Raw genomic sequence first — 24,879 nt, 5'->3', positions numbered from 1 at the left:
AGCAAAAAATGGTCTGATAACCGACAAGAACCTTCCTGAGTGGTAACCATTTACCTTTCAAGCATCAAAGCCTGGTGAAATTTTTAAATGTTAAATTCTGTGCACAGTATAAGAATTGCCTGATACTAGTGAACTTGGAGGAGTGAGAAGTGAGATTGGATTGTGGATCAATGAACTTTTTAAAACTTATATACACATGCACTTTGAATTAGAAGGGGGTTAAGTTAATAGTAATAAGTTAAAGTTTGATCCTGTTTTTATGTTTAAAAAAAAATTAAAAATAACCTTTGTTTAAGTAACCATTTGTCTTGGTGAATTTTTATTGCTGCTGGGTTTTGGGATCCTCTGAGCCCACAACACTATAAGATCCCCTCTCATTCTTCTAAATTCTAGCGAGTACAGCTCCAGATGACACAATCTCTCTTCATAGGCCAACCCCTTCATCCCTGGAATCAACCTAGTAAATCTCCTCTGCATTGACTCCAAAATCAGTACATCCTTCCTCAAGTAAGGAGACCAGAACTGCACGCAGTACTCCAGATGCGGCTTCACCAGCACCTTGTTCTTCTTTGGCTTGGCTTCGCGGACGAAGATTTATGGAGAGGGTAAAAAGTCCACGTCAGCTGCAGGCTCGTTTGTGGCTGACAAGTCCGATGCGGGACAGGCAGACACGATTGCAGCGGTTGCAGGGGAAAATTGGTTGGTTGGGGTTGGGTGTTGGGTTTTTCCTCCTTTGCTTTTTGTCAGTGAGGTGGGCTCTGTGGTCTTTTTCAAAGGAGGTTGCTGCCCGCCAAACTGTGAGGCGCCAAGATGCATGGTTTGAGGCATTATCAGCCCACTGGCGGTGGTCAATGTGGCAGGCACCAAGAGATTTCTTTAGGCAGTCCTTGTACCTTTTCTTTGGTGCACCTCTGTCACGGTGGCCAGTGGAGAGCTCGCCATATAACACGATCTTGGGAAGGCGATGGTCCTCCATTCTGGAGACGTGACCCATCCAGCGCAGCTGGATCTTCAGCAGCGTGGACTCGATGCTGTCGACCTCTGCCATCTCGAGTACTTCGACGTTAGGGATGTAAGCACTCCAATGGATGTTGAGGATGGAGCGGAGACAACGCTGGTGGAAGCGTTCTAGGAGCCGTAGGTGGTGCCGGTAGAGGACCCATGATTCGGAGCCGAACAGGAGTGTGGGTATGACAACGGCTCTGTATACGCTTATCTTTGTGAGGTTTTTCAGTTGGTTGTTTTTCCAGACTCTTTTGTGTAGTCTTCCAAAGGCGCTATTTGCCTTGGCGAGTCTGTTGTCTATCTCATTGTCGATCCTTGCATCTGATGAAATGGTGCAGCCGAGATAGGTAAACTGGTTGACCGTTTTGAGTTTTGTGTGCCCGATGGAGATGTGGGGGGGCTGGTAATCATGGTGGGGAGCTGGCTGATGGAGGATAACCACCCTGCTCCTAAATTCAATCTCTCTTGCAATGAAGGCCAACATCCATTTGTCTTCTTGATAGCCTGCTGCAGCTGTAAACCAACCTTTTGTGATTCATGCACAATCCCTCCCATATCCTTCAACATGGCAGCATCACTTTCCATTTAAATAATATTCTTATCTTCCATTCCTCCTTCCAAAATGTATAACCTCACGTTTACCAACATTAATGTCCATCTACCAAACCCTTTGCCACTCACTTAACCCTCTTTGGGTAAGCAGGGGACTGGATAGGTCAGTGCAGACTTAATGGGCTGCTTCCAACCTGTATAACTCGATGACACAGAGTGGGCAGAACACATGTGGTTGCTCACCTTAACGCAGCAGTAGATGGTAGAGACAAACAGCACACAGGCCAAGATCTGCAAGCAGGACAGGTAGAAGCTCAGCATCAGCACGGAGCTGCTCAGAGAGAAGAAGAACAAACATTAGTCCCCGTGTGTTTAGACAAACAGCTGTGCCCTTGCACTGCATCGGTCGCCTTTGCATCTCAACATGGCAAATTAATTTGCCTTTTCTTGTCTGCAGTCGAGCGCTTGGACATCGAGCACCAGCAGCTGACAGCTCAGAGCAGTACCAACAACTGCCAACACTAAATACGCCACTGGGGAAGTGGTCGTGTTACCAGACAGGCATCCTGTGAGCCCCACACCATTGTTTATTAACTGTTAGTAATCTACTCCATTCTTATCGGGAATTTCTTTCAGCATGTTAAAAAAAATCACAGCAGAATTGTGATGTTAGTGTTAACTTCAAATGTTAAATGCTTTAACTGGAAGAGAACTTTGTACTTCTACCAATTAACTGGTCACATCCTTTAATTTTTATCTGGGGTCTGGACTCAATTTCCAAGTTGGAAGGTCTGCCGGATGGTGGATTTCCAGTTTCAAGTCCACCAAGGCCCATGTCATTGAAGGATGGTCCATATCTTCCTTTTCCCCAACCCTCCCCACCCACCCCACTCAGGTTGTCCCATTGAGGAGTCAGGGAGGGGAGGTGGGGGAAGGTTTGTGTGCAAACTGCAATACGTAAAGCAGCAGGCACACTAACCACTCAACCAGTTAGCATAGCGGTTAGCGCAACACTGCTACAGCACCAGCGATCCAGGTTCCAATCCGGTGCTGTCTGTAAGGAGTTTGTATGTTTTCCCTGTGTCCAAGAAGAGGTACAAGGACTGCTTAAAGAAATCTCTTGGTGCCTGCCACATTGACCACCGCCAGTGGGCCAATATCGCCTCAAACCGTACATCTTGGCGCCTCACAGTTCGGCGGGCAGCAACCTCCTTTGAAGAAGACTGCAGAGCCCACCTCACTGACAAAAGACAAAGGAGGAAAAACCCAACACCCAACCCCAACCAACCAATTTTCCCCTGCAACCGCTGCAACCGTGTCTGACTTGTCAGCCACAAACGAGCCTGCAGCTGACGTGGACATTTATCCCCTCCATAAATCTTCGTCCGCGAAGCCAAGCCAAAGAAAGAAGACACGGGTTTCCTTTGGGTGCTCTGGTTTCCTTGCACCCTCCACAAACCTACAGGGAGTGCAGGTTAATTGGTGTAATTGGGCAGCACAGGTTCGTGGGCGAAGGGCCTATTATTGTGCTGTATGTCTAAATTTAAAAATGTAAATAAGCACAACTTACTGGGGTATGATGATGATCTGGATGGAGCAGATAAAGAGGAAGACTAGACAAGAACAGGCCACGTAGGCACCAAATCGGTCATCCACCTCCCTGGAGTACTGCAAGAGACAATGAGAGGGACAGTTAGCATGTTCACAGCACCACAGCTGGAAGCCCCTCAGCCATGAAAAGTATGTGCCTTGGTGCAGGTTCCTCATAGGAACACATCTCATTCCCCTCTCATTCACCCACAAACCAAGGCCCGCATTCACAATCCTCTTCGAGAATTATTCATGAAATCATCATCCATCAACTTTCCAAATCCTGATCATGCCAAGTAAAGATAATTTGTGGAACAGAACAGCATGTAAACAGGAAAACACTACATCCAAACAGGGCAGCATGGTTAGCATGGCATTTAGCGTAATGCCTTCAGAGTGCTGGGGATTGGGGGAGGGGTTGTTTTTAGAGAAAAGTATACAACAGGAGGTAAAGAACAGATTGAAGTGACACCGGATGGGGGTGGGTGTTACCCGACATCAGAAAATTCAATATTAATTCCAGAAGTCATAGGGGCACAATTAGACTATTTGGCCCATCGAGCCTGTTCTGCCATTGGAATTATGGCTAATGTAATTTTCCTCTCAACCTCATTCTCCTGTCTCCTCCCCATAACTTTGACACCCTTACTGATCAATAACCTATCAACCTCTGCTTTAAGCATATCCAATCACTTAGCCTCCACAGCCACCTGTGGCAAAGAATTCCAGATTCACCATCCTCTGAATAGACTACAAGAATTAGGAGCAGAATGAGGCCATTCAGCCCATCCAATGGTTTTAGGCAACCAATATGTTGGTTTTCAATTTCTTATCATTCCTGGATGAATGAGATTGGCTCTGCCCCTTTTTTTAATATTTTATTTTTAATATTTTGTCAAAAATATACATAGTAACATTTAAAGTATACAATATATTAAACTTTTTCTTACAAAGAACAAACAAAAACAAAACAGTCCCACCCTCTCATGCTCCCCCCAAACATACTGAGAACTTACATATATTTTAAATATTTAGAGTGCAATTGGGGAAACTACGTTTTTGTATGTATAATAGTTACTTTTATAACCTTTTCTTTTTATTACTGATTTTGGCTGCCAGACCTTTACAATAGTATCATATTTTTTCTTTAAGTTATATGTGATTTTTTTTCCATAGGTATACAGGTGTTCATTTTCACAGTCCATCGTAGAGGGGAGTCAAACTTCCAAGTGATCACAATACATGTTTTCCTACCACCAATGCTAATTTTATAAATGAGATTTGATATTTGGTAAATTTGTCACTTATTTCCATAAAATTACCTAATAGATATAACTCCAGGTTACCCATGAAGGCCATTCCTGTTATCCTGGTTAATGTTTCTGCGATTTCTTGCCAAAATGGCCTCATCTTCACACATGACCATGTGGCATGTAGAAAAATTCCTGTCTCTGTCCCACATCTGAAACACATCTCTGAAATTTTGGCTTCTGATCTGTATAACTTTTGTGGGGTAAGATATAATTGGTTTAAAAAATTATACTGAACCAATCCATATCTTGCATTTATAATTGATGTCATTCTGTTCTCACACCAATCTGGCCAGCTTCTTTCTCAAATCACCACACCCAAGTCCAACTCTCATCTATCCCTTGACCTCTGCAACCCTGGTTTTGCACTTTCACTCTGGAGAGCATAGTACATTTTTGTTATAAATTTGGGTGTATCCCCCATCCAGATCATTCATTCAGTGTCAATAATTTCCGGTGGGGTCAACATTGATCCCCATCTTTCTCTTCAGAACAATCTAAGCTGGAGAAAACAGAAGAAGGTCCCAGTGGCCACTCCCTATTTGTGTTTTAATTATTCAAAGGCCATAAGAGTTCCTTCTGTGTAACAGTCCTTAATATATCTTATACATTTGTCATACCATGAATTTAATATCCTATTGCCCATGTTCATAGGCAGTAACACATTTTTACACAATGGTGATTTTATTGATATCCTTATTTTTTCCCCTATACTTTCATTCATTTCTTGCCACGTTCTAATCATATGTATTAGAATGGGATTATCCATCTTTTTCTTTATTGATATGACTTTCCATTCATAGATAAAGTCCTTTTCTTCCCCCTCCTCCTTTAAGTACATTCCCATTTGAACCCAAGACGGGGGGTTGTCTTCAGTGAAGAAGGCTGTGAGAAATCCAGCCTATACAGCTAAGTAATATTTTTTGAAATCTGGAAGTCTAAATCCTCCCAGTCCATGATCCCATGTCAGTTTTTCCAATGCAATTCTTGGTACCTTATTATTCCACAGGAACTGTCTAATACAGTTGTTTAGTAGCTTAAAAATATTTTTAGGTAATGGAATAGGCAGCGATTGAAAAAGATATTGCAGTCTTGGCATCACTTTCATTTTGACGCAGTTAACCCTTCCCACTAAAGTAATCAGTAAGTCTCTCCATTTCTGTCGGTCTCGTTCTATCTTCCCAAGAGGAGGAAGATAATTTAGTTTGTACAGATTTTGCAAGTTATTGTCAGTTGCTATCCCAAGATATTTTATTCCATCTGTTCTCCATTTAAATTTACTTCCTTTTTGGTATTTTTCATGCTCAAAATTTGTTAATGGCATTATCTCACATTTATCCATTTTTATTTTGTAGCCTGATATTCTTCTGTATTTTTCTAGGGTTTCTTGTAATTTTTCCAAAGATTAGCCAGGTCTGATAGGTATAGTAGCACATTGTCAGCAAATAGACTAATTTTATGCTCTTCTTGTCCAATTTTGAAGCCCTTTATATCTGGATCCCTTCTTATAATCTCCGCCAGTGGTTCAATCGTTAAAATTAAAAGTGCTGGGGACAGGAGTCATCTCTGTCTGCTCGATCTACTCAAGGGGAACACTGCCAACAACTGATAATTTGTTATTATTTTAGCTTGTGGTTTATGGTATAAATTTTTAAACCAATTTATAAATGTTCTGCCTATACCAAATTTTTCCATTGTTTTAAATAAAAAGGGACATTCCAAACGGTCAAATCCTTTTTCTGTGTCTAGGGAGACTGTAATTTTTAGATTTCTTTTGGATTTTGCCATGTGTATTATATTAAATAATCTTCCTAGACTATTTGAGGAATACCTTCCTTTAACAAATCCTGCTTGATCGGTATGTACCAGTTTTGGCAAGTATTGATCTAACCTATTAGCCAATGCTTTAGCTTGTATCTTATAATCAGCATTTAACAGGGAAATGGGTCTGTATGACTAAGTTTTTAGTGGGTTCCTTTTTTTTGGTAACACTGTAATAATCATAGTTGAGAAAGATTCCATGAGGGTCTGTGTTTCCACTTCCTGATCCAGGCCATCCATCAAAAGTTAATTAATAGTTCTTTGAATTGTCTATAAAATTCAGGTAGAAATCTATCCTCCACTGGTGATTTATTAGCTTGTAGAGTGCCATGGCCTTTTCAATTTATTCCTTTGTGAAGGGAATATCTAATTTTATCCTTTCTCTCTCTTCTAGTTTTGGAAGCTTGACATTCAGCAAAAATTCTTCCAGCTCCTAGTAATTCTGATTTGTATAATTTTGTGTAATATTGTTCTAAAAATGTCATTAATTTCTTTTTGCTTATACACTAGAGTGTCTGTCTCTGTTTTCATAGCATTTATCATTCTTGATGACTCCTCTGTTTTAATCTGCCAAGCTAAAACTTTGAGCGCTCATTCACCCAACTCATATAACTAACTAACCATATTAACTGATTACGGCATGGAAACAGGCCATGTTGGCCCTTCAAGTCCACGCCGGTTCACTTGAACAACTCCACTAGCTTCCCCCTCCTGCTCTCCGCCCATAACCCTCCAACCCCTCACATCCATGTACACAACCAACCTTCTCTTAAATGACAGAAGGGACCCTGCCACAACTATCTCTTTAGGAAGATCATTCCATTCTGCCACCACTCTCTGAGTGAAAAAGCATCCTTTAATATTTCACCTAAAGTTTTGCCCCTTTACCCTTAACTTATGCCCTCTTGTTCCAACCTCCCCTGCCCTCAGGGGAAAGAGTCTATTTACATCTACTCTATCTATTCCCTTCATAATTTTAAATACCTCTATCAAATCCCCTCTCAGCCATCTACATTCCAATGAATAAAGTCCCTGTCTCCTTAATCTTTCTCTAGATGCTGTAAGCCAGGCAACATCCTTGTATACCTTCTCTGCACCCTCTGCACCTTATCTATATCCTTTCTATAATTTGGAGACCAGAACTGAACACAATACTCCAAACCTGGCCTCACCAATGCCTTAAACAGCCGCAGCATCACTTCCCAGCTCTTATACTCTGTACTATGTTTTATGAAGGGCAGCATACCATATGCCTTCTTAACCACCCTGTCTACATGGGAATCCACCTTCAATGAACTCTGTACCATAAACCCCAAGTCCCTCTGTTCCTCTGCATACCTCAATGCCCTCCCCTTAACTGCATATGTCCTATTTTGGTTATTTTTTCTGAAATACAGCACCTCGCACTTGTCTACATTAAATTCCATCAGCCATCTTTCAGCCCACTTTTCCAAACAAACCAAATCCTTTTGTAATCCAAGAAAACCTTCCTCACTATCCACCACTCCCCCTATTTTCACATCACCTGCATATTTGCTTACTTAGTTAACCATACCCTCCTCCAAATCAATAATATAAATGATAAACAACAGGGGACCCAGCACCGATCCCTGAGGCACCCCGTTTGTCACAGGCTTCCATCCTGACCGACAGTTGTCCACCATGACTCTCTGCTGTCTATCTTCCAGCCATTTCTGAACCCATGTCACTATCTCTCTATTAATCTCTAGTGACTGAATCTTCCTTATTAACCTTACATACTTATCAAAAGCCTTACTAAAATCCAAATAGATCATATCAACTGCTCTACCTTTATCCACTTTTTTGTCACCTCCTCAAAAAACTCAACAAGGTTCATCAACCATGACTTTCCCTTTACAAACCCATGCTGGGTTTCATTTTTAGTATAGCTTTTTCTGTCCAATATGTTTGCATTAGCTTTTTATTCTCCAGTTATTGGTATTCTTCTTATAGTCCTGTTCTTTGATTTTTTTTTCTAATTCTAACTGTTTTCTCCAAACTGTTAACTTCTGCCATATGTTCCATCTTAAGATTCTTTGTATAGGATAATAATTTGTCCCCTTAAATATGTTTTGAGCCTCTCCCATATCAGAAAACTATTGTTAGTAGATGGCAGATTTGTTTCACAAAATATTTCTATATTTCTCTTTATAGAAGTCTGTTCTTTTAAGCAATATAGTATTGAGAACCATCTGTACACATTCTCTTGCTTTTCCATTATTGCTCAGTTAATATTAATGGAGAATGGTCTGATAAAAGCCTCGCTAGATACTCTGTTTTAATCACTTTGCTTTTTAACTGGGCAGACATTAAAATTAAGTCAATCCTTGCATGTGCATCGTGCACCCTTGAGTAAAAAGAGTAGTTTTTCTCTGTGAGATTTAATTGCCTCCATACATCGATAGATTTAATCTTTCATAGATGAAATTGTGTTTTTTGCTGCTTTCACCAACTTTATTGTTCTTTCTGATTTATCTAATACTGGGTCCAAGCAAAAATTAAAATCCCCTCCAACTATTTTGTCTTCCCTCTGCTGTTTTTAAAGAAGATATCCTTCACAAAGGCTTCATCATCATAATTTGGAGCATAAATATTCATAAATGTCCATGCTTCCCCACGAGTTTTGCAATGTGCCATTATATATACCTTCCGGCTTCAATGGAAGTATCTTCTACTAACATTGGTGCATTTTTATTAATTAGAATATCCACCCCTCATGCCTTTGAGCCAAAGGAAGATGATATTATTTGTCCCACCCATCCTCTTTTTAATTTATCATGTTTCAATTTTTTAAGATGTGTTTCCTGCAAAAAGATTATATCCATTTTTAATTTCTTTAAGTATGCCAAGACCCTCTTCCTCTTCACCCGTTAATATTAAGACAAATAATTTAGTGTTTTAACAATACCATTTTTCACACAAATATTGAATAACAATAAAACATTCCCAGTTTTCTAAATACTGTCATAACATTTCCCTTTTAAGAGACATTTCCAAAACGTATATTTCCCCTTTAAGAAACACACACACACACACACACCCTAGATCTTACGGTGACACTGACAACAGTATTTGGAAGCCCGCAAAATAAGCCCACGGATTCTTCCAAAGAAGAAGAAACCCTCCCTTTAGTGCCATCTTTTAAAACTGCTCCTCTCCCGGCACCATCTTCCCCCACAAATCGGATTTCCCACCTTGCTACTTTCCTTACCATTCTTCTATCTTTTCAGAGCTCTCCATATAAATCACAATGGTTTTTCTTTTAATAGTGAAAACAAGACAGTTCAGTATTACTAATATAAATAAAAAGATACGTCTTTCAGTTAGTCCCTTTTTGAAATGGTCTTTTCAGTCCTCTCAGCTGGAAACTTTAATCTCTTCATAACTTTCCTAAAAATTCTTCCACTTCTTGAAAATTCATCAATAACCTTCTGGGACATCCACCCTCAATGTTGCTGGGTAAATCATTGAATATTTAAAGTTTTAGATCACAGCTGTCTCTTTTAGTCAAATTTCTTTCTTTGTTTAACAGAAGTCCAGGAAAAACATTACTTTTGCATTGTCCACCACTAATGGGCCATTATTATTTTTTGAATATTCATATGTTGCTCTTCAGATCACATCTCTCTCCCAGTAACTTAAAAGTCTTACCGGGACTGGTCGTGGTCGCTGTTCGCCAGTTCTTCTGGGTCCAAGGGTTCCGGTGACCCCTTTCAATTTGTAACTTGTTTTGTCCCAGAATTTGTGGGATCCATGTTTCAAAGAAATTCACCACGTCTTTCCCCTCGATTCCTTCTCTCAGTCCAATGATTCTTACATTGTTACGTCTACAGAAATTTCCCATATGATCGATCCATTTTTATCTGCGTCGCATATTTTTGCTTTTTCTTCCAGTGCCTTCAGCCTGTCTTATGTTTTGTCCGGCTCAGCCTCTGAACAAGTCATTTGTTTCATTAAATCTTCCACGACTTCTTTGAATTCCATTATATGCCTCTCATCACTGATTCCACACTCATGAAACCAACTTGTGTTGGTTATATCTTGGGCTGACCCCCCCAGCTCTGCCGGGTTCATCTGGTCCCAAGGCCCCATCTAAGTCACTCCTCATCAGACTCATTGTTTCTGGCTGAGCTGTTGCTTCTTGTTTTTGCTTTTGGTTGCCTTGGTCGTTTAGCACTAGTTTTATTTATTTTTGACACTAAAATTCTGGTTTTGAGCTTTCTAACCATCCTTTTAATACTTTTTGTGGAGAGATCTTTCAAGGCACACCTGCTCAGCTCCTTAGCATGGCCATGCTCCGGCTCTGCCCTTCTAACAGATCTCATGTAGGCAAATGCCACATCTTAGAGAGGTACATTACATTCAAGGAGCATTTGACAGCTCTTGGCAAGTGGAATTTAGGAAAATGACAGGGCATCTCAGTGAAACATTTTGAATGGTAAAAGATGTGGATGGAGTAGATGTAGAAAGGTTGCTTCCCATGATGGGAGTGTCAAGAACAAGAGGACACATCCGGATTGAAAGGTGTCTGCTTAGAATGGAGATGTGGACAAATTTCTTCAGCCAGAGGGTGGTGAATCTGTGGAATTTGTTGCCACAGGTGGTTGTAGATGCCAGGTCATTGGGTGTATTTAAGGCAGATATTGATAAGTTCTTGATTAGCCAGGTCATCAAAAGTTATTGGGAGAAGATCGGGCATTGGGGGGAAATGGATCGGTTCATGCTCATGATTAAATAGTGGGGTAGACTCAATGGGCTGAATAGCTTAGTGGTGCTCAGGCATGAACATTGAAATTCTAGTTTCAGGTAACTCCTACGTCATTTGGTCTTACATGGATGGGAAAGGTTAAAAGTGTCGAATGCAGGCAAATGGACTAACCTGGTTGGCATGTATGTTGGACCAAAGGACCTGTTCTTTTGCTGTATAACTCGAGGACTGTATGTAGATGGGGAAGACGGTAGGTATAAATAACTCCATGATCTTGACAGAGAGGTGATGGGGAAGTAGAGAGATTCAAACAGTCAAATGTCCCATTGTGCTCAGATGCATCAATGTGAGGGGTGCTGTCTCTGGAACTGTCGGCAGTCAGGTGTTTGTAGTTATGACCAAGAATGAAACAGAACCACAGTGTGAGGAAAGGGAGCTTCAGCTCGTGTGTAGCCCCAGCCCCGTGGGTGGCCTGGGGTGAGGACCGCATGCCAACACTCACCTTCTTCTCCAACTCCGGTTTCCTGAAAGTCAGTAGAAACTTCCGCACATGTTCAGAACGCAGGCGATCTATGCTTCTTGCATCAATGGCTCGTCCCAGAAACTCGTCCACTTCCTCCTCCGGGTTCATGTTCTCTTGAATGCTTCTACTACAGGAGAGTACAAAAAGAAAAATCCACCAACTGATCAATAGGGAAGGTCTGTTGCCCAGAGAGACGTGGGAAATTCTTGTGCATGAATTGCAAAAGTTTGCTGGTGCAGCGGGTGATCAAGAAGGCCAGTTGGATATTGGCTTTCAAGGCCAGAAGGATTGATTTTAAGAACAGGAGGGTTCTGTTGCAAATGAACAAGGTACTGGGGTTTCACTATTAAAAGAAAAACAATTGTGGTTTATATGGAGAGCTCTGAAAAGATAGAAGAATGGTAAAAAAAGTAGCAAGGTGGGAACTCCGATTTGGGGGGGAAGATGGTGCCGGGAGAGGAGCAGTTTTAAAAGATGGCACTAAAGGGAGGGTTTCTTCTTTGGAAGAATCCAGGGGCTTATTTTGTGGGCTTCCGTATACTGTTGGCCAGTGTCACCGTAAGATCTAGGGTGTGTGTGTGTGTGTGTGTGTGTGAGTGTGTGTGTGTGTGTGTGTGTGTGTGTGTGTGTGTGTGTGTGTGTGTGTGTGTGTGTGTGTGTGTTTCTTAAAGGGGAAATGTACGTATTGGAAATGTCTCTTAAAAGGGAAATGTTATGACAGTATTTAGAAAATTGGAAATGTTTTATTGTTATACAGTATTTGTGTGAAAAATGGTATTGTTAAAACAATAAATTTATTAGTCTTAATATTAACGGGTGAAGAGGAAGAGGGTCTTGGCATACTTAAAGAAATTAAAAATGGATATAATCTTTTTGCAGGAAACACATCTTAACAAATTGAAACATGATAAATTAAAAAGAGGATGGGTGGGACAAATAATATCATCTTCTTTTGGCTCAAAGGCATGAGGGGTAGATATTCTAATTAATAAAAATGCACCAACTATTTGGTGTCCTGGTCTCTTTACTTGGGAAAGGATATACAGTAAAATCCCTGTTATCCGTAATTCAAGCAACCGGCAATCCCAAGCAACTGGCAAAAATTTCATGAAATAAATTTAAAAGAAAATTGAAATAAGGTTAAATTTGGAAAAGTAAATATTCTCTGGTGAAGATGGGAACAAACATTCAGTCAGCAGAGCGTCCAGTCGTCCCCCACCTGCAGCAGCTGTTTGAATAAGGTTTTTAAAAAGTTATGTTGGAATAAAATAGCATCGCCCAGGATGAAGAGCCAACCGAGGTTGCTTGCTGCTGGGGCGTCTCTCCTAGTGTCTCCCTATTCCTGTCGAGTAAGTCTTTATCTTTATTAGTATATTATTAAGGCTTTATCTGTAAACTTGGGGGAGGGGAGGGGGGGGTTAATTATGATGGCGGCATGGTTAGGGCAATGCTGTCACAGCGCCAATAACCGGGGTTCAAATGTAAATTTTGTAAGTTACGGAAATTACCTGACTAAATTGGGGGGAAATGGATCGGTTCATTGGTTACATAATTAAGGTCCACAATAATGATTTTTCTCAAGTTACTTTACATTTTGCATCCTTTTGTCTTTTAAACTGTTTATTCTTAATGCAGGTGTATTAGTTACCTATCCAGCATCTACCAGTCCCTATAGCTGCTGGATACTAGGGGTTTTACTGTGCTGGCTTTGGAGGTGAGGCAGAGAAGGTTCACCAGAGTGATTCTGTGAATGAAAGTATCAGGTCATAAGTAGCTTGACGTTTAGAAGTGTGAGTTTAAAATTATGAAAGATAAAATAGGAACAGGGAGGTTGTTTCCACTGGCAGGTTAGACTAGACCCAGGGGGATAAAGCCTCAAGAACCAGGGGAGTGGACTGAAGAGACAAGGAGGGTCTACTTCTCACAGAGAGTGGAGAATCTGTAGAATTCTATTCCTAACGAAGCAGGTAAAGTCCACCTCATTAAATATATGTAAGACATGGATAAATTGATTTTTGGATAATAGGGTAATTAAGGGCTACGGGGAACATGTGGGTAAGATCAGCCATGATCTTATTGAATGGCAGTGCAGATTCAGATGGGCTAGATGGCCATCTCCTGCTCTTTTATAATGAATAGTTCAAGGCTCTAACAAAGTTTGGGAAAAGGGTGGAAAGTGAGGATCTCCCACCTCCCAGCTGCAGGGGTACTACGGACAAAATCAGTCATAAAACACACAGGAATGTTGGAGGAACTCAGCAGGTCTCACAGCGACCATAGCAGGAAAAGATACATAACTGACGTTTTGGGCCTGAGCCCTTCTTCAAGGTAAATGATGCTTGACAAGGAAGGGGCCCATAAACTTTGGGCAGAGTCTTACAAAAGTTGAGAATCACTGGCCTACCTCAATGTTCTTTTGCAATTCAGTCAGGAGAAGTGATCTTATCCTTCAATGCTCCTGAAGTTAGTAGCTTGCTAGGCTGTTCCAGTTTACAACATCATGGTGATTCGATTTAAATTTAAATTTAAATTTAAAATGTTTAAGATTAAATTTAGACATACAGGGTGCATAATAGGTGCATTCGGCCCAAAAGTCCGTGCCGCCAATTACACCCAATTGACCTACAACCCCTTGAAAAATACCTTGATGAAGAGCTCAAGCCCGAAATGTCGGTTATGTATCTTTATCTTTGTTGTATCAAGGACACTGTTTGACCTGCTGAGTTTCTCCAGCTTTGTGTTTTTGCTTCAACCACAGTGTCTACAGATTTTCATGTTTTACTTCTTGACCTACATCCCCTGATATGTTTTGAAGGGTGGGAGGAAACCCAAGTACTCGAATGAAATCCACGCAGACATGGAGAGAATGTACAAACTTCTTATACACAGTGCCTGATTTGAACGCCATTTGTTTAAGGTGAGTGGAGGAAGGTTCAGGGGAGATGTCATAAAGCTTTGAGAAAGATAACACCTTGTTGGAGATAGTGCATTTTCTTGCATGAGAAAACACTTCTGAAAGAAAGAGCAAGGGAGATGTACAGATAGATGATCATCCAAAAGTAACGAAACTGGTTCTTTATCTCAATTTATCTTCCTGTCGCACCCTTATCACAGCCAGGCGATAGAATGGAATTTTTTACGCAGAGAGCAGCTGTTGCCTGGAATGTATTGCTGAGATGGTGGTGGAGACTGGTACAATAGAGGCATTCAAATGGCTCTTAGATAGTCACAGGGATGTAAGAAAAATTGAGGGTTGTGGATGTGAAGTAGGGAAAAATTAGGTTGCTATGGAGTAGCTTTATATAGGTTAGAATAACATTGTGGGCTGAAGGGTCTGTACTGTGCTGTACTACTCTACGTATCTCGATTCTCATCAGTTAACAATTCAGTTGAAATTATGGCTTTTATATTCTGACTGTAATTTGTTAATGGTTTTAATTCCCATGATGGGATTTGAACTCGTGTGACCAGACCATTGATTCCCATAACATAAAGCTGCAAGTCCTTTGAGAAAGATAACACCTTATTGGAGATAGAGCATTTTCTTGCATGAGAAAACATTTTTGAAAGAAAGAGCAAGGGAGATGTACAGATGGATGATCATCCAAAAGTAACATAACTGGTTCTTTATCTCAATTCATCTTCATGTCTCACCCTTATCACAGCCAGGACAATAGAATGGAATTTTTTTCTAGTCTGGTAATTTCCCACTTTTCTGGTCACCCCGCCACAGGAGGAATGTAAGTAATACACAAAGATCTGCAGACATCTGGGATGAAGTAAAAATACAATGCTGGAGAAACTCGGCAGGTACTTTATGTAGCAAAGGTAAAGATACATAACCAATTTTTCACGCTTGAGCCCTTCATCAAGGCTACCTTGAAGGCCCAAGCCCAAAACATTAAGTATCTTTATCTTTGCTATATAAAGTGTACTTTTCGACCAGCTGAGTCTCTAGTATTGTGTTTTTAATTGTACTTATGTATCATTGGATAGGCCCTTTGGCCCGAGTCCATTCATCCGCCTAGCCCCATCATCTTTCATCTGGACCATATCCCACCATACCCCTCCCATCCAGGTACCTATCCAAATTTTTTTTACATGTTAAAATCGAGCTCACATTTTTCACTTCAGCTGGCAGCTTGTTCCACACTCCCACCACTCTCTATGTGAAGACATTCTCTCTAAATGTTCCCTTTAAAGATTTCTCCTTTCACCCTTAACCCATGTCCTCTAGTTTTTGCCTCACTTAACCTCAGTTGAAAAAGACTGCTTGGATTTATCTACACCCCCCCATAATTTTGTATATGGTACCTTTATCAAATCTCCCCTCATTCTCTGACACTCGCAGAAAGAATCAAGTTCTCACCTATTTAACCTTTCCCTGTAAGTCAGCTCCTCTCGAGTCTTGGTAATATCATTGTAAATTTTCTCTGCACTCTCAATCTTATAGATCAACTCTCATCTCATCCTGAGTATGGCTGCAGTGGGCAGCAGAGGGCGCTCTGAGGCCAAAGCTGTAAAATGGATAAGAAATGTCCTCTTGATTCTTTCTTCTCCCATGGCTTCAGCCGATGAAACTCTAACCTCTGGAATTAACTTCCTGAACATTTTTGCCTTGGTGTCTCTCTTTAATTAGCCCCATAAAACCTCTCTCTTTGACCAAACTTTGGGCTACCTCTTTGACCCAAGATTTTCTCTGTTGTCGGGTCACCAAGGGACTGCAGATACTGGCACATGGAGCAAAAAAAAACAACCTGAAGGAGGACCATAGCAAGCCAGGCAGCATCTGCAGAGGGTGAAGGAATGGACGACGGCTAGGGTTGAGATGATGTCCTGATTTGTCTCTCGACCTGAAACGTCGACAATATTTCTCCCCCCACAGATGCTGCCTGAAACGTTCCCCCCCAGAATTTTTTAAAAAACTTTGGCAATGAAGCTAGCTGATAAGTTTTCAGTTTGATAAATATTCTTGTGCAATATTCTGGAGTATTTCATGATAATAAAGGTTGATTCGTAACCTTTGTTTTATTGCTCTATTCTCAGTCTTTAAACTTCAACTTAAACTGGTCTCAACCTCCAAGAAAAATAAAGTCCTAACCTGTTCAACCTTTCCCTGTAACTCAGTTCCTCAAGTCTTTTACATTCATTTTCTCTTTTCCTACCTCTGAGTATTTTGGCAATTTAATGTCTCCTACTGTAGTGGTGTTTCTTATGTACCTGTGTGGCAGCAGCCAGTGAGAACTTTTGTGCATTGTACATTGTACAAAACTCTGGCTAGACCATACTTGGAGTACTGTGTCCAGTTCTGGTCACCTCATTATAGGAAAGATATAGAAGCGTAGGAAAGGGTGCAGAGAAGATTTACCAGGATGATACCTGTTTTAGAGAGCATGCATTATAAACAGAGATTAAGGGAGCTAGGTATTTACTCTTTAGAGAGGAGGATGAGAGGTGACATGATAAGAGGTATAGAAGATATTAAGAGGAATAGAGTTGACAACCAGCACCTCCTTCCCAGGGCACCACTGCTCAATACAAGAGGGCATGGCTTTAAGGTAATGGGTGTGAAGGTCAAGGGAGATGTTAGAGGAAGGTTTTTACCCAGAGAGTGGTTGGTGCATGGAATGAACTACCTGGGTCAGTGGTGGAGCAGGTACTTTGATGAATTTCAAGAGACTACTGGACAAGCATATGGAGAAATTTAAAGTGCAGGGTGATGTGAGAGGCAGGGTCTAAAGGTCAGCACAACATTGTGGGCCGAAGGGCTTGTACTGTTCTATGTTAATAAACTCGTTACTCTTTGGGAATGGGATTGTGCTGACAAGCTGGCATCATGGGCCAAAATGGTGTCACAAGGAAATACAAAGTATGCCAAATACTTAATCACTGGCACATTCCAGTTGCAGGGCTGTTTAACTTGGAACCGTTTCGACGTGGATCAGAGGTGAGCACGCAATGTATTACAGAGTTGCAAGGTTACGTTTGAACAAAGTGGATTATGCTCATGTGGTGCAGAATGAAATGGAAAATGACTAACTATTAGATTACAATGTGCATTCAGGCAATGGATCTGCTTTAGAATTTGATTTGAAAATATGAGAATTAATTCTGCGTACAACTCCAGAGCTTCTGCAAACTTTTGTTCTTGACCCACCCACTCTAATAGGTTGCCTCAAAGTTCCTCTTGAATTGGCTGATTCTTCCTGGAATAATTCACCAGCCACTCAGTTGGTGAGTTAGTGTGCTACTATCCACTTTTACTGCAGGGTCCGAGAGGTCCAAGTGCCTGCCATTCTGTGTTCTCCTGACCAATCAATAAAGGGGATCAATTGCTTTTAAAATAAGCGTGGGATGCGGTGTGGATTTTTTAATAATACGAGGAGTGTATATGATATTGGAGGTGTAGCATTTGGTGGGAACTGCTGTTTAAAAAAATGATGAAAGGCACAGGGTGTATGCAGCCCTAGTGACCCAGGCTCATTGGTTTCCCCACTGCTGTCCCCCTGGAGTCTCCATGTTCTTTTTCTGACTGTGCGTCATTCACTTGGGTGATCCACTCCTCCCACAGATGTGATATTCGACGGGTTAATTGGTGACAGTAAACTACTCTGAGTCTAAATGACTGCTGGGAGCTTCAGGAAGGGGTGAGGGGGCAGTATCAAGAACATGTATCTTTACAAGCACTTGAATAACTGTGGCAAGGAAATGCTGGTCAGCAGAATTACTAAGAGGACATCATGTTCGGCACAGACATGTGGGCCGAAGGGCCTATGCTTGTGCTATTCTGATCTACGACTATAAAATTGAGATAGAGTATCAACCATGATTGTTCTGAATGATGGAGCAGGCTTAAAGGGTCACATGGTCCCTATTTTTCTTCATTTCAAATCCACGTTGAGGATGTTTGCAACAATCTTTGTGTCCTGACACTTTATTGCTTTGCTGTTCCTGAGACCCTGTTAAACTCTATGCAACAGTGACGTGACTTCAGAAGCAATTGGCTATAAAGTTTTTGGTCACATCCTGAATCTGTGCCAATCACACCTGTACATGTGCTCCTGTTACTGAGGTTTGGAGAAGCAAATAAAGATCAAAGATATCAGATAACTGCCAGCTCACTGCCAAGGGCTGGTGCATTAGTAAGTCATTGCACAGAGCTGGGAGCATTTTCTCCTCTGTGTCATGTGAACTGTGAGAAACAGCCATTGCAGTCAGTGCGTCTGTACATTTTAAATTTTAATTTTATCGATATAACACGTTTGAAGGCTTTCCAGCCCATGAAACCTGTGCCACCTAATTAACTTTCCCTTCCCATTCCCTTGCAGACATGTCTGTCCATGGTCTCATGCACTGCCAGACTGAGACCAGCCGCAAACTAGAGGAACACCTCATCTTCTGACTGGGCACCCTCGAATCGGATACCATTAATATAGACTTCTCTGGCTTTCGTTAAACTCCACCTCCCTCACTTCTCCCCTCCACCCCGCCATCACATTCCCCTATCTCTGTCTCTCCATTCCATCATGATAAAACATGATAAATTCTTATCTCATGCCCCATCATATCCAATTAACACCTTTTGTTGGTTTGAATTTCCTCCCAGCAGCCAGCATTATCTGAATTCTGAGATTTCCTGCTTCTGACATTCTTTGAAGAAGGACTCAGCCCAAAAATGTCAGCAATATATCTTTGCCTCTATGGACGCTGAAAAGACCAGCTGAGTTCCTCCAGCATTTTGGTTTGTTTTACTGCAATGTTTCACCCAATTAATTTACAAACTGTATGATTTTGGAGGGTGGGAGGAAATTGGACACCCAGGAAAGACCCACGCAGATCATGGAGATAATGTACAAACTCTGTACAGATGGTGCTGATTTGTACACTTTTCAATGAACAGTAATCAGGAGACCATTCAGCCCATCAACATATTAGCTTTCAGAGAAATTCCATCAATCCCATCCCCTTGCATTCTTCGGTAACTTATGTTCTCTCTCATACTATTAACACTCCCTCACCATCCATTCTCCTGCGCCCCTCCCCCTCCCCCAACTGGGGAGTAATTTACTGTGGCCAAATAACCTACCAGCCAGCATGTCTTCCAGATGTGGGAGGAAACTGGAGCACCTGGGTGGGGGGGAGGAAAGAAACCCATGCAGTCACAGGGAGAAGGTGTACAGACTGCATTGGAGGTAGGGATCGAACCTGGGATGCAAGGCAGTGCCTCTGCACTACTGTGGTAAAAGGTAGCCATTCTCAATAGGGGCCTTACACTACCCCCCAGGGGCCACAGCACATTTAAGTAAAACCAGCGGAGACTTCTCTTTCTCTGGCTGTGAGTACTGCTGGAAAATTTTTGCTGATCGAGAATCTTTGGTTTACAGTAGACTAAAGGAAATTTGTGTAATATCACATATTCTGATTTATAAAAAATGAATAACCATAACCATATAACAATTACAGCAGAGAAACAGGCTAATTCGGCCCTTCGAGTCCATGCCAACACCTTCCCCACCTAGTCCCAATGACCCGCACCCATCCCATAATCTTCCATATCCCTCTCATTCATATACCTATCCAATTTTTCCTTAAATATTAACATCGAGCCCACATCTATCACTTTAGCCGGAAGCTCGTTCCACACTCCCACCACCCTCTTGAGTGGAGAAATTTCCCCTCAAGTTTCCCCAATACTTTTCCCCTTTCAATCTCAATTCATGTCCTTTTGTTTGAATCTCCCCCACTCTCAATGAAAAAAGCCTTTTACTCTATCTGTCCCCCTCATAATTTTAAATAGTTCTATCAAATCACCCCTCAATCTTCTACACTCCAGGGAGTAAAGTCCTGCCCTGTTTATCCTTTCCCTGTAACACACTGAAACCCAGACAATATTCTTGTAAATTTTCTGGGCACTCTTTCCATTTTGTTGATGTCCTTCCTATAATTCGGCGACCAAAACTGCACACATTGTTCCAAATTTGGCTTTACCAATGCCTTTTACATCTTCAACATGACATCCCAACTCCTGTACTCAATACTCTGATTTATGAAGGCCAACATGCCAAGCTTTCTTCACCACCCTATTGACATGCGACTCCACTTCAGGGAATTATGTACCAGAATTCCTAAATACTTTTGTTCTACTGCACTCAATTATCTACCATTTCACATTTATAACCTTTGCTGATATTTCCTACAAAATGTAGCACCTCACACTTATTAGTATTAAACTCCATCTGCCATCTTTCAGCCCACTCTTCTAACTGGCCTGTATCCCACTGCAAACTTCGAAAACTTTCCTCGCCGTCCACAATCTTAGTATCATCTCAATTACTTACTAATCCAGTTTACCGCCCTATCTCATCCAGATCATTAATATATATGACAAACAGCAATGGACCCAGTACTGATCCCTGAGGGACTCCATTAGTCACCAGCTTCCAAGTTGACAAACAATTTTCCACCACTACTCTCTGGCATCTCCCATCCAACCACTGTTGAATCTATTTCACTACTTCAACATAATGGCTAATGCTTCAACCTTCCTAACTAACCTCTTGTGCAGAACCTTGTCAAAGGCCTTACTAAAGTCCACACAGACAACATCCACAGCTTCCCTTCATCAACCTTCTTTGTAAAATTCGATAAGATTCACCACGCACAAAACCATGTTGACTACTCCTAATCAGTCCACGGTTATCCAAATAATTGTAAATTCTATCCCTAAGAACACTCTCCATTAATTTACCTACCACCAACATCAGACTTTCAGGCCTATAATTACCCAATTTACTTTTAGAGTCTTTTTTAAACAGTGGAAAACCATGAGCTACCTAATAATCCTCTAGCATCTCTGCCGTGGCTAATGACATTTTAAATATTTCTGTCCGAGACACCGCTATTTCTACACTAACCTCCCTCAAGGTCCAGGGAATATCTTGTCAGAACCTGGAAATTTATCCGCCCTCAGTCTCTTTAAAATAGCCAGAACTACCTCCTCATTAACCTGTATATTATCCATGACCTCGCTACCAGATTTTCTTACTTCACCTGGCTCAATATTCCTTTCCTTAGTGAATACTGAAGAAAGGAAATCATTTAAAATTTCCCCCATCTCTTCTGATTTCTCACATAGCCTACCCCTCTGATCCTCAAGGGACTCAATTATATCAAACACTATTCTTTCACTTTTAATGTAGCTGCAGAAACCTTCTGGATTTATTTTTACCTTGCCTGCCAAAGCAGCCTCGTATCACCTTTTAGCCTTCCTAATTCCTTTCTTAGGATTTTCTTTTGCACTCTATATTCCTCGAGCACCTCATTTATTCCCTGCTGTCTACACCTATTGTAAGCATCCCTCTTCCTTTGAACCAAATTCCCAATATCCCTTGAAAACCAAGGCTCCTTATAATTTCTAATCTTTTCTTTAATCCTCACAGGGACAGACCGACTCTGGACTCTCAAAATTTCCTCTTTGAATATCCTCCATTTATCTGTTACATCCTTCCCAGAAAATAAATTATCCCAATCCGCACCCTCTAAATCCTGAATCTTGAAATAAAAGCTTTGTTTTCTTTTCACCTCGAGTAACATAAATGCTTTTTTCTGGGGTTTTTTATGTAGTCAGTAGGAGAGAAGTATGGAAGAAACCAAAACTTGACTGCCTCACAGTGAAGGGGGCTACAAATGTTGAGCAGAGTCCTAAAAGATTTGAGAATGGTTTGTAGAGTAAAAGGAAATGAGAGGCAGGGTCACCCTCATGAGCATGTACTTAGAATTGAATTTGCCCCCACTCACATTGTGGGCCAATGACAATTTTTCTCAGGCAAAATATTTCAGTAACAATTGGGTCTAGAGCGGTGGTTCTCAACCTTTTTCCCCACTTTAACTAATCCCTTGCTAATGCCAGAGCATTTATGGCATAGAGATTACTTAAAGTGGCATGTAGGTGGGAAAAAAATGGCTAAGATCCATTGATCTATAGGAAGTAAAGGGTAACCAATATCTAACCAAAGTACAGAGGGGGAGATGAGTGATAATGGTGGAGATTAAATACAGACACTGGGTCGGGCGTGATGCATAAAGGTGCTAGAGAAATTCAGCACATCACATAGCATCTAGAGCAGTGGTTCTCAGCCTTTTTCTTTCCACTTACTTACCACCTTAAGCAATCCCTTACCACTCACAGAGCACTGATGGCATAGGGATTACTTAAGGTAACATGTAAGTGGAAAGAAAAAAATTGAAAATCACTGATATCTCATAGCATCGTATGCCTTAGGTGCTCTGTGGTAAGTCAAGATTACATAAGGTAGTATGTGAGTGGAAAAAAAATGGTTAAGAACCACTGATCTATAGGAAGAAGAGGGTAACCAATATTTCAGGCCTGGGCCATTCATGAGGTGGAAGCTAATACAGGCAGGCAACTGAATAAAAATATTGAATTCTCTCCCAGTTACTCCTGTGGAAGGAGAAACAAAGTTAATGTTATAGGTCAATCACCTGCCATAGTCCTGAGGACCAGTCTATGGTAACGCTTCTATGATACTAACTCTGATCTCAAATAGGTCTTTTTCATGAATCGTAATTTCTGTTTCTCTCTCCAACAGTGCCGCCCGACCTGCTGAGTAATCCCAGCGTCTGCTGGTTTTAGTTCAGATTTCCTGTATCTGCAAAGTTTTTTGGGGGGCCTTGATCAACAGGTGGGAGAATTCAATGAGAATTCACAAGTGAGCCTAAAATCTTCTTTTCAGCCAGATTCCAGCCCCATCATAACTCCATCAAAATGAAGAAGTCACAAGTACAGCATAGAAACAGTCTTTTCTGCCCATCCGGTCATTGCTGACCACTGAGTGATTTTGTGTAGTTTCTGAGTTATGGTGGGGACTGTATAAATGGAACCTGTTTGTAAGCCAGCAATGAACTGCAGTGGTTATACTAACCAACGAATTTATTTAATAAAAAATGCAGGCTGTGAACCAAATGCAAATCTTACATTTTGCCAGAGTGGGGTTTGAACATCGAGAACTTACTGAGGACTGCTAGGGATCACAGAGGCAGCAGCTGTTTAGATGAGGAACTCACAGTCTGGTCGAATCAGATATCTCAGGAGCTTTCAAGAGTAAATGAAGAGAAATGACTTACAGTTTGTGAGGTTTTAAAAGGAGGGTGGGGCTACTCCATCAAAGAGCCAGAATAACCCTAATGGTGCAAATGGCCTCCTTCTGCGCTGAGTATCACTGTTATAAAAACATAACCTGAGAACATCTTGAGCAACCAGCAAATACTTAACTCGACACTGAGCATAGGCTGGACATTTATTGTATGAAACTATTCAGTTACATGCAGATTGTTTTTAATGGGGTGAATACAGAAGTCAATGGAGCCTAAGATCCATGAACCATCCATCTATGCACAACTTCTACATATATTTTGACACAAAACACTGGTCTACAAAGGTTATTTTTTTTAAAAATCTGATGATAGTGTAAAAATATTCTTGGGGGAAAAAAAGCATTGACTTACTTGTCTTTTGCCATGTAGTCCACAATACCCTGAGAATGTGAAGAGAGAGAAAAAACATCGTATTAATGTTGACCGACGAACATCTGGATTCGTGTGCTAATGACAAGCGAAGATAAACTGAAGCAAATTAAAACTTAACAAAGATAGAAATCTTAAACAAAAAAAATACTTGAAACATTCAATTGATGAAAGGTTAGCTCTGTTTCCCTCCCCTCAGGTACTGACTGAACTGCTGAGCGTTTACTGGTAGTGTCTGTTTTTGTTACAACAAAAGATGAGACAAATTAAAGATGAATCAGAGTCTCTGAGGACAAGTTCCATCTCCCACTCTTGTAAAGTACATCATCAAAGTTCAGTGTTCGAATTTATTGTCAGAGTACGTCCATGACATCACATACAACCCTGAGATACTTTTTCCTGTGGGTCATATCCAAAACACAGAAACCTATGGCACAAAGGAGACCACTTGGCCCATTGCATCTGTCTGCCCAAAATGGACTTTAAACCCACTTCATAGATCTCTGTTCATAGATGTGCAGGTTAAAGGCCTTCAAGTTGAGAAACACAGGAGATGGCAGATACTGCAACCTGAGGTGAAACATAGTCTGTTGGAGGAAGTCAATGGTCAAGCAGCATCTGTGAGAGAAAGGGAACGATTAATGTTTTGTGCCAGAGCTCAAAACTTCACCATTCCTCTTCTCCTATGAATGGTGCTCAAAATGCTGAGATCCCTCAGCAGAGTGTGTTTTAGCTACAAGTCTTCAAGTCTTCCTTCAGGTGCTTTGTATAAAGTCTGTCACCAATCAGTGATGAAAGAGTTTGTT

The 24,879-nt window shown here is 41.1% G+C and overlaps 1 protein-coding gene across 4 annotated transcripts in view; it reads right to left on the bottom strand.

Moving 5' to 3' along the window:
• The window catches only part of adcy5 (adenylate cyclase 5), a 390,458-nt gene that overhangs the window by 61,608 nt on the left and 303,971 nt on the right, over positions 1–24,879 (bottom strand). For all 4 annotated transcript variants that reach the window (XM_069934774.1, XM_069934775.1, XM_069934776.1 and 1 more), the window contains exons 9-12: positions 24,056–24,084; positions 11,510–11,657; positions 3,128–3,225; positions 1,801–1,888 (exon numbers count right to left, since the gene is read on the bottom strand). In XM_069934774.1, the coding sequence (XP_069790875.1) occupies positions 1,801–1,888; positions 3,128–3,225; positions 11,510–11,657; positions 24,056–24,084 (363 nt within the window). The remainder of the gene's footprint in view (positions 1–1,800; positions 1,889–3,127; positions 3,226–11,509; positions 11,658–24,055; positions 24,085–24,879) is intronic.

The sequence above is a fragment of the Narcine bancroftii genome, chromosome 4 (genome assembly GCF_036971445.1).
Source record: "Narcine bancroftii isolate sNarBan1 chromosome 4, sNarBan1.hap1, whole genome shotgun sequence".
Lineage (NCBI taxonomy): Eukaryota > Metazoa > Chordata > Chondrichthyes > Torpediniformes > Narcinidae > Narcine > Narcine bancroftii.
The sequence above is the reverse complement of the archived record's forward strand: the minus strand, read 5'-3'. Positions and strand labels throughout refer to the sequence as shown.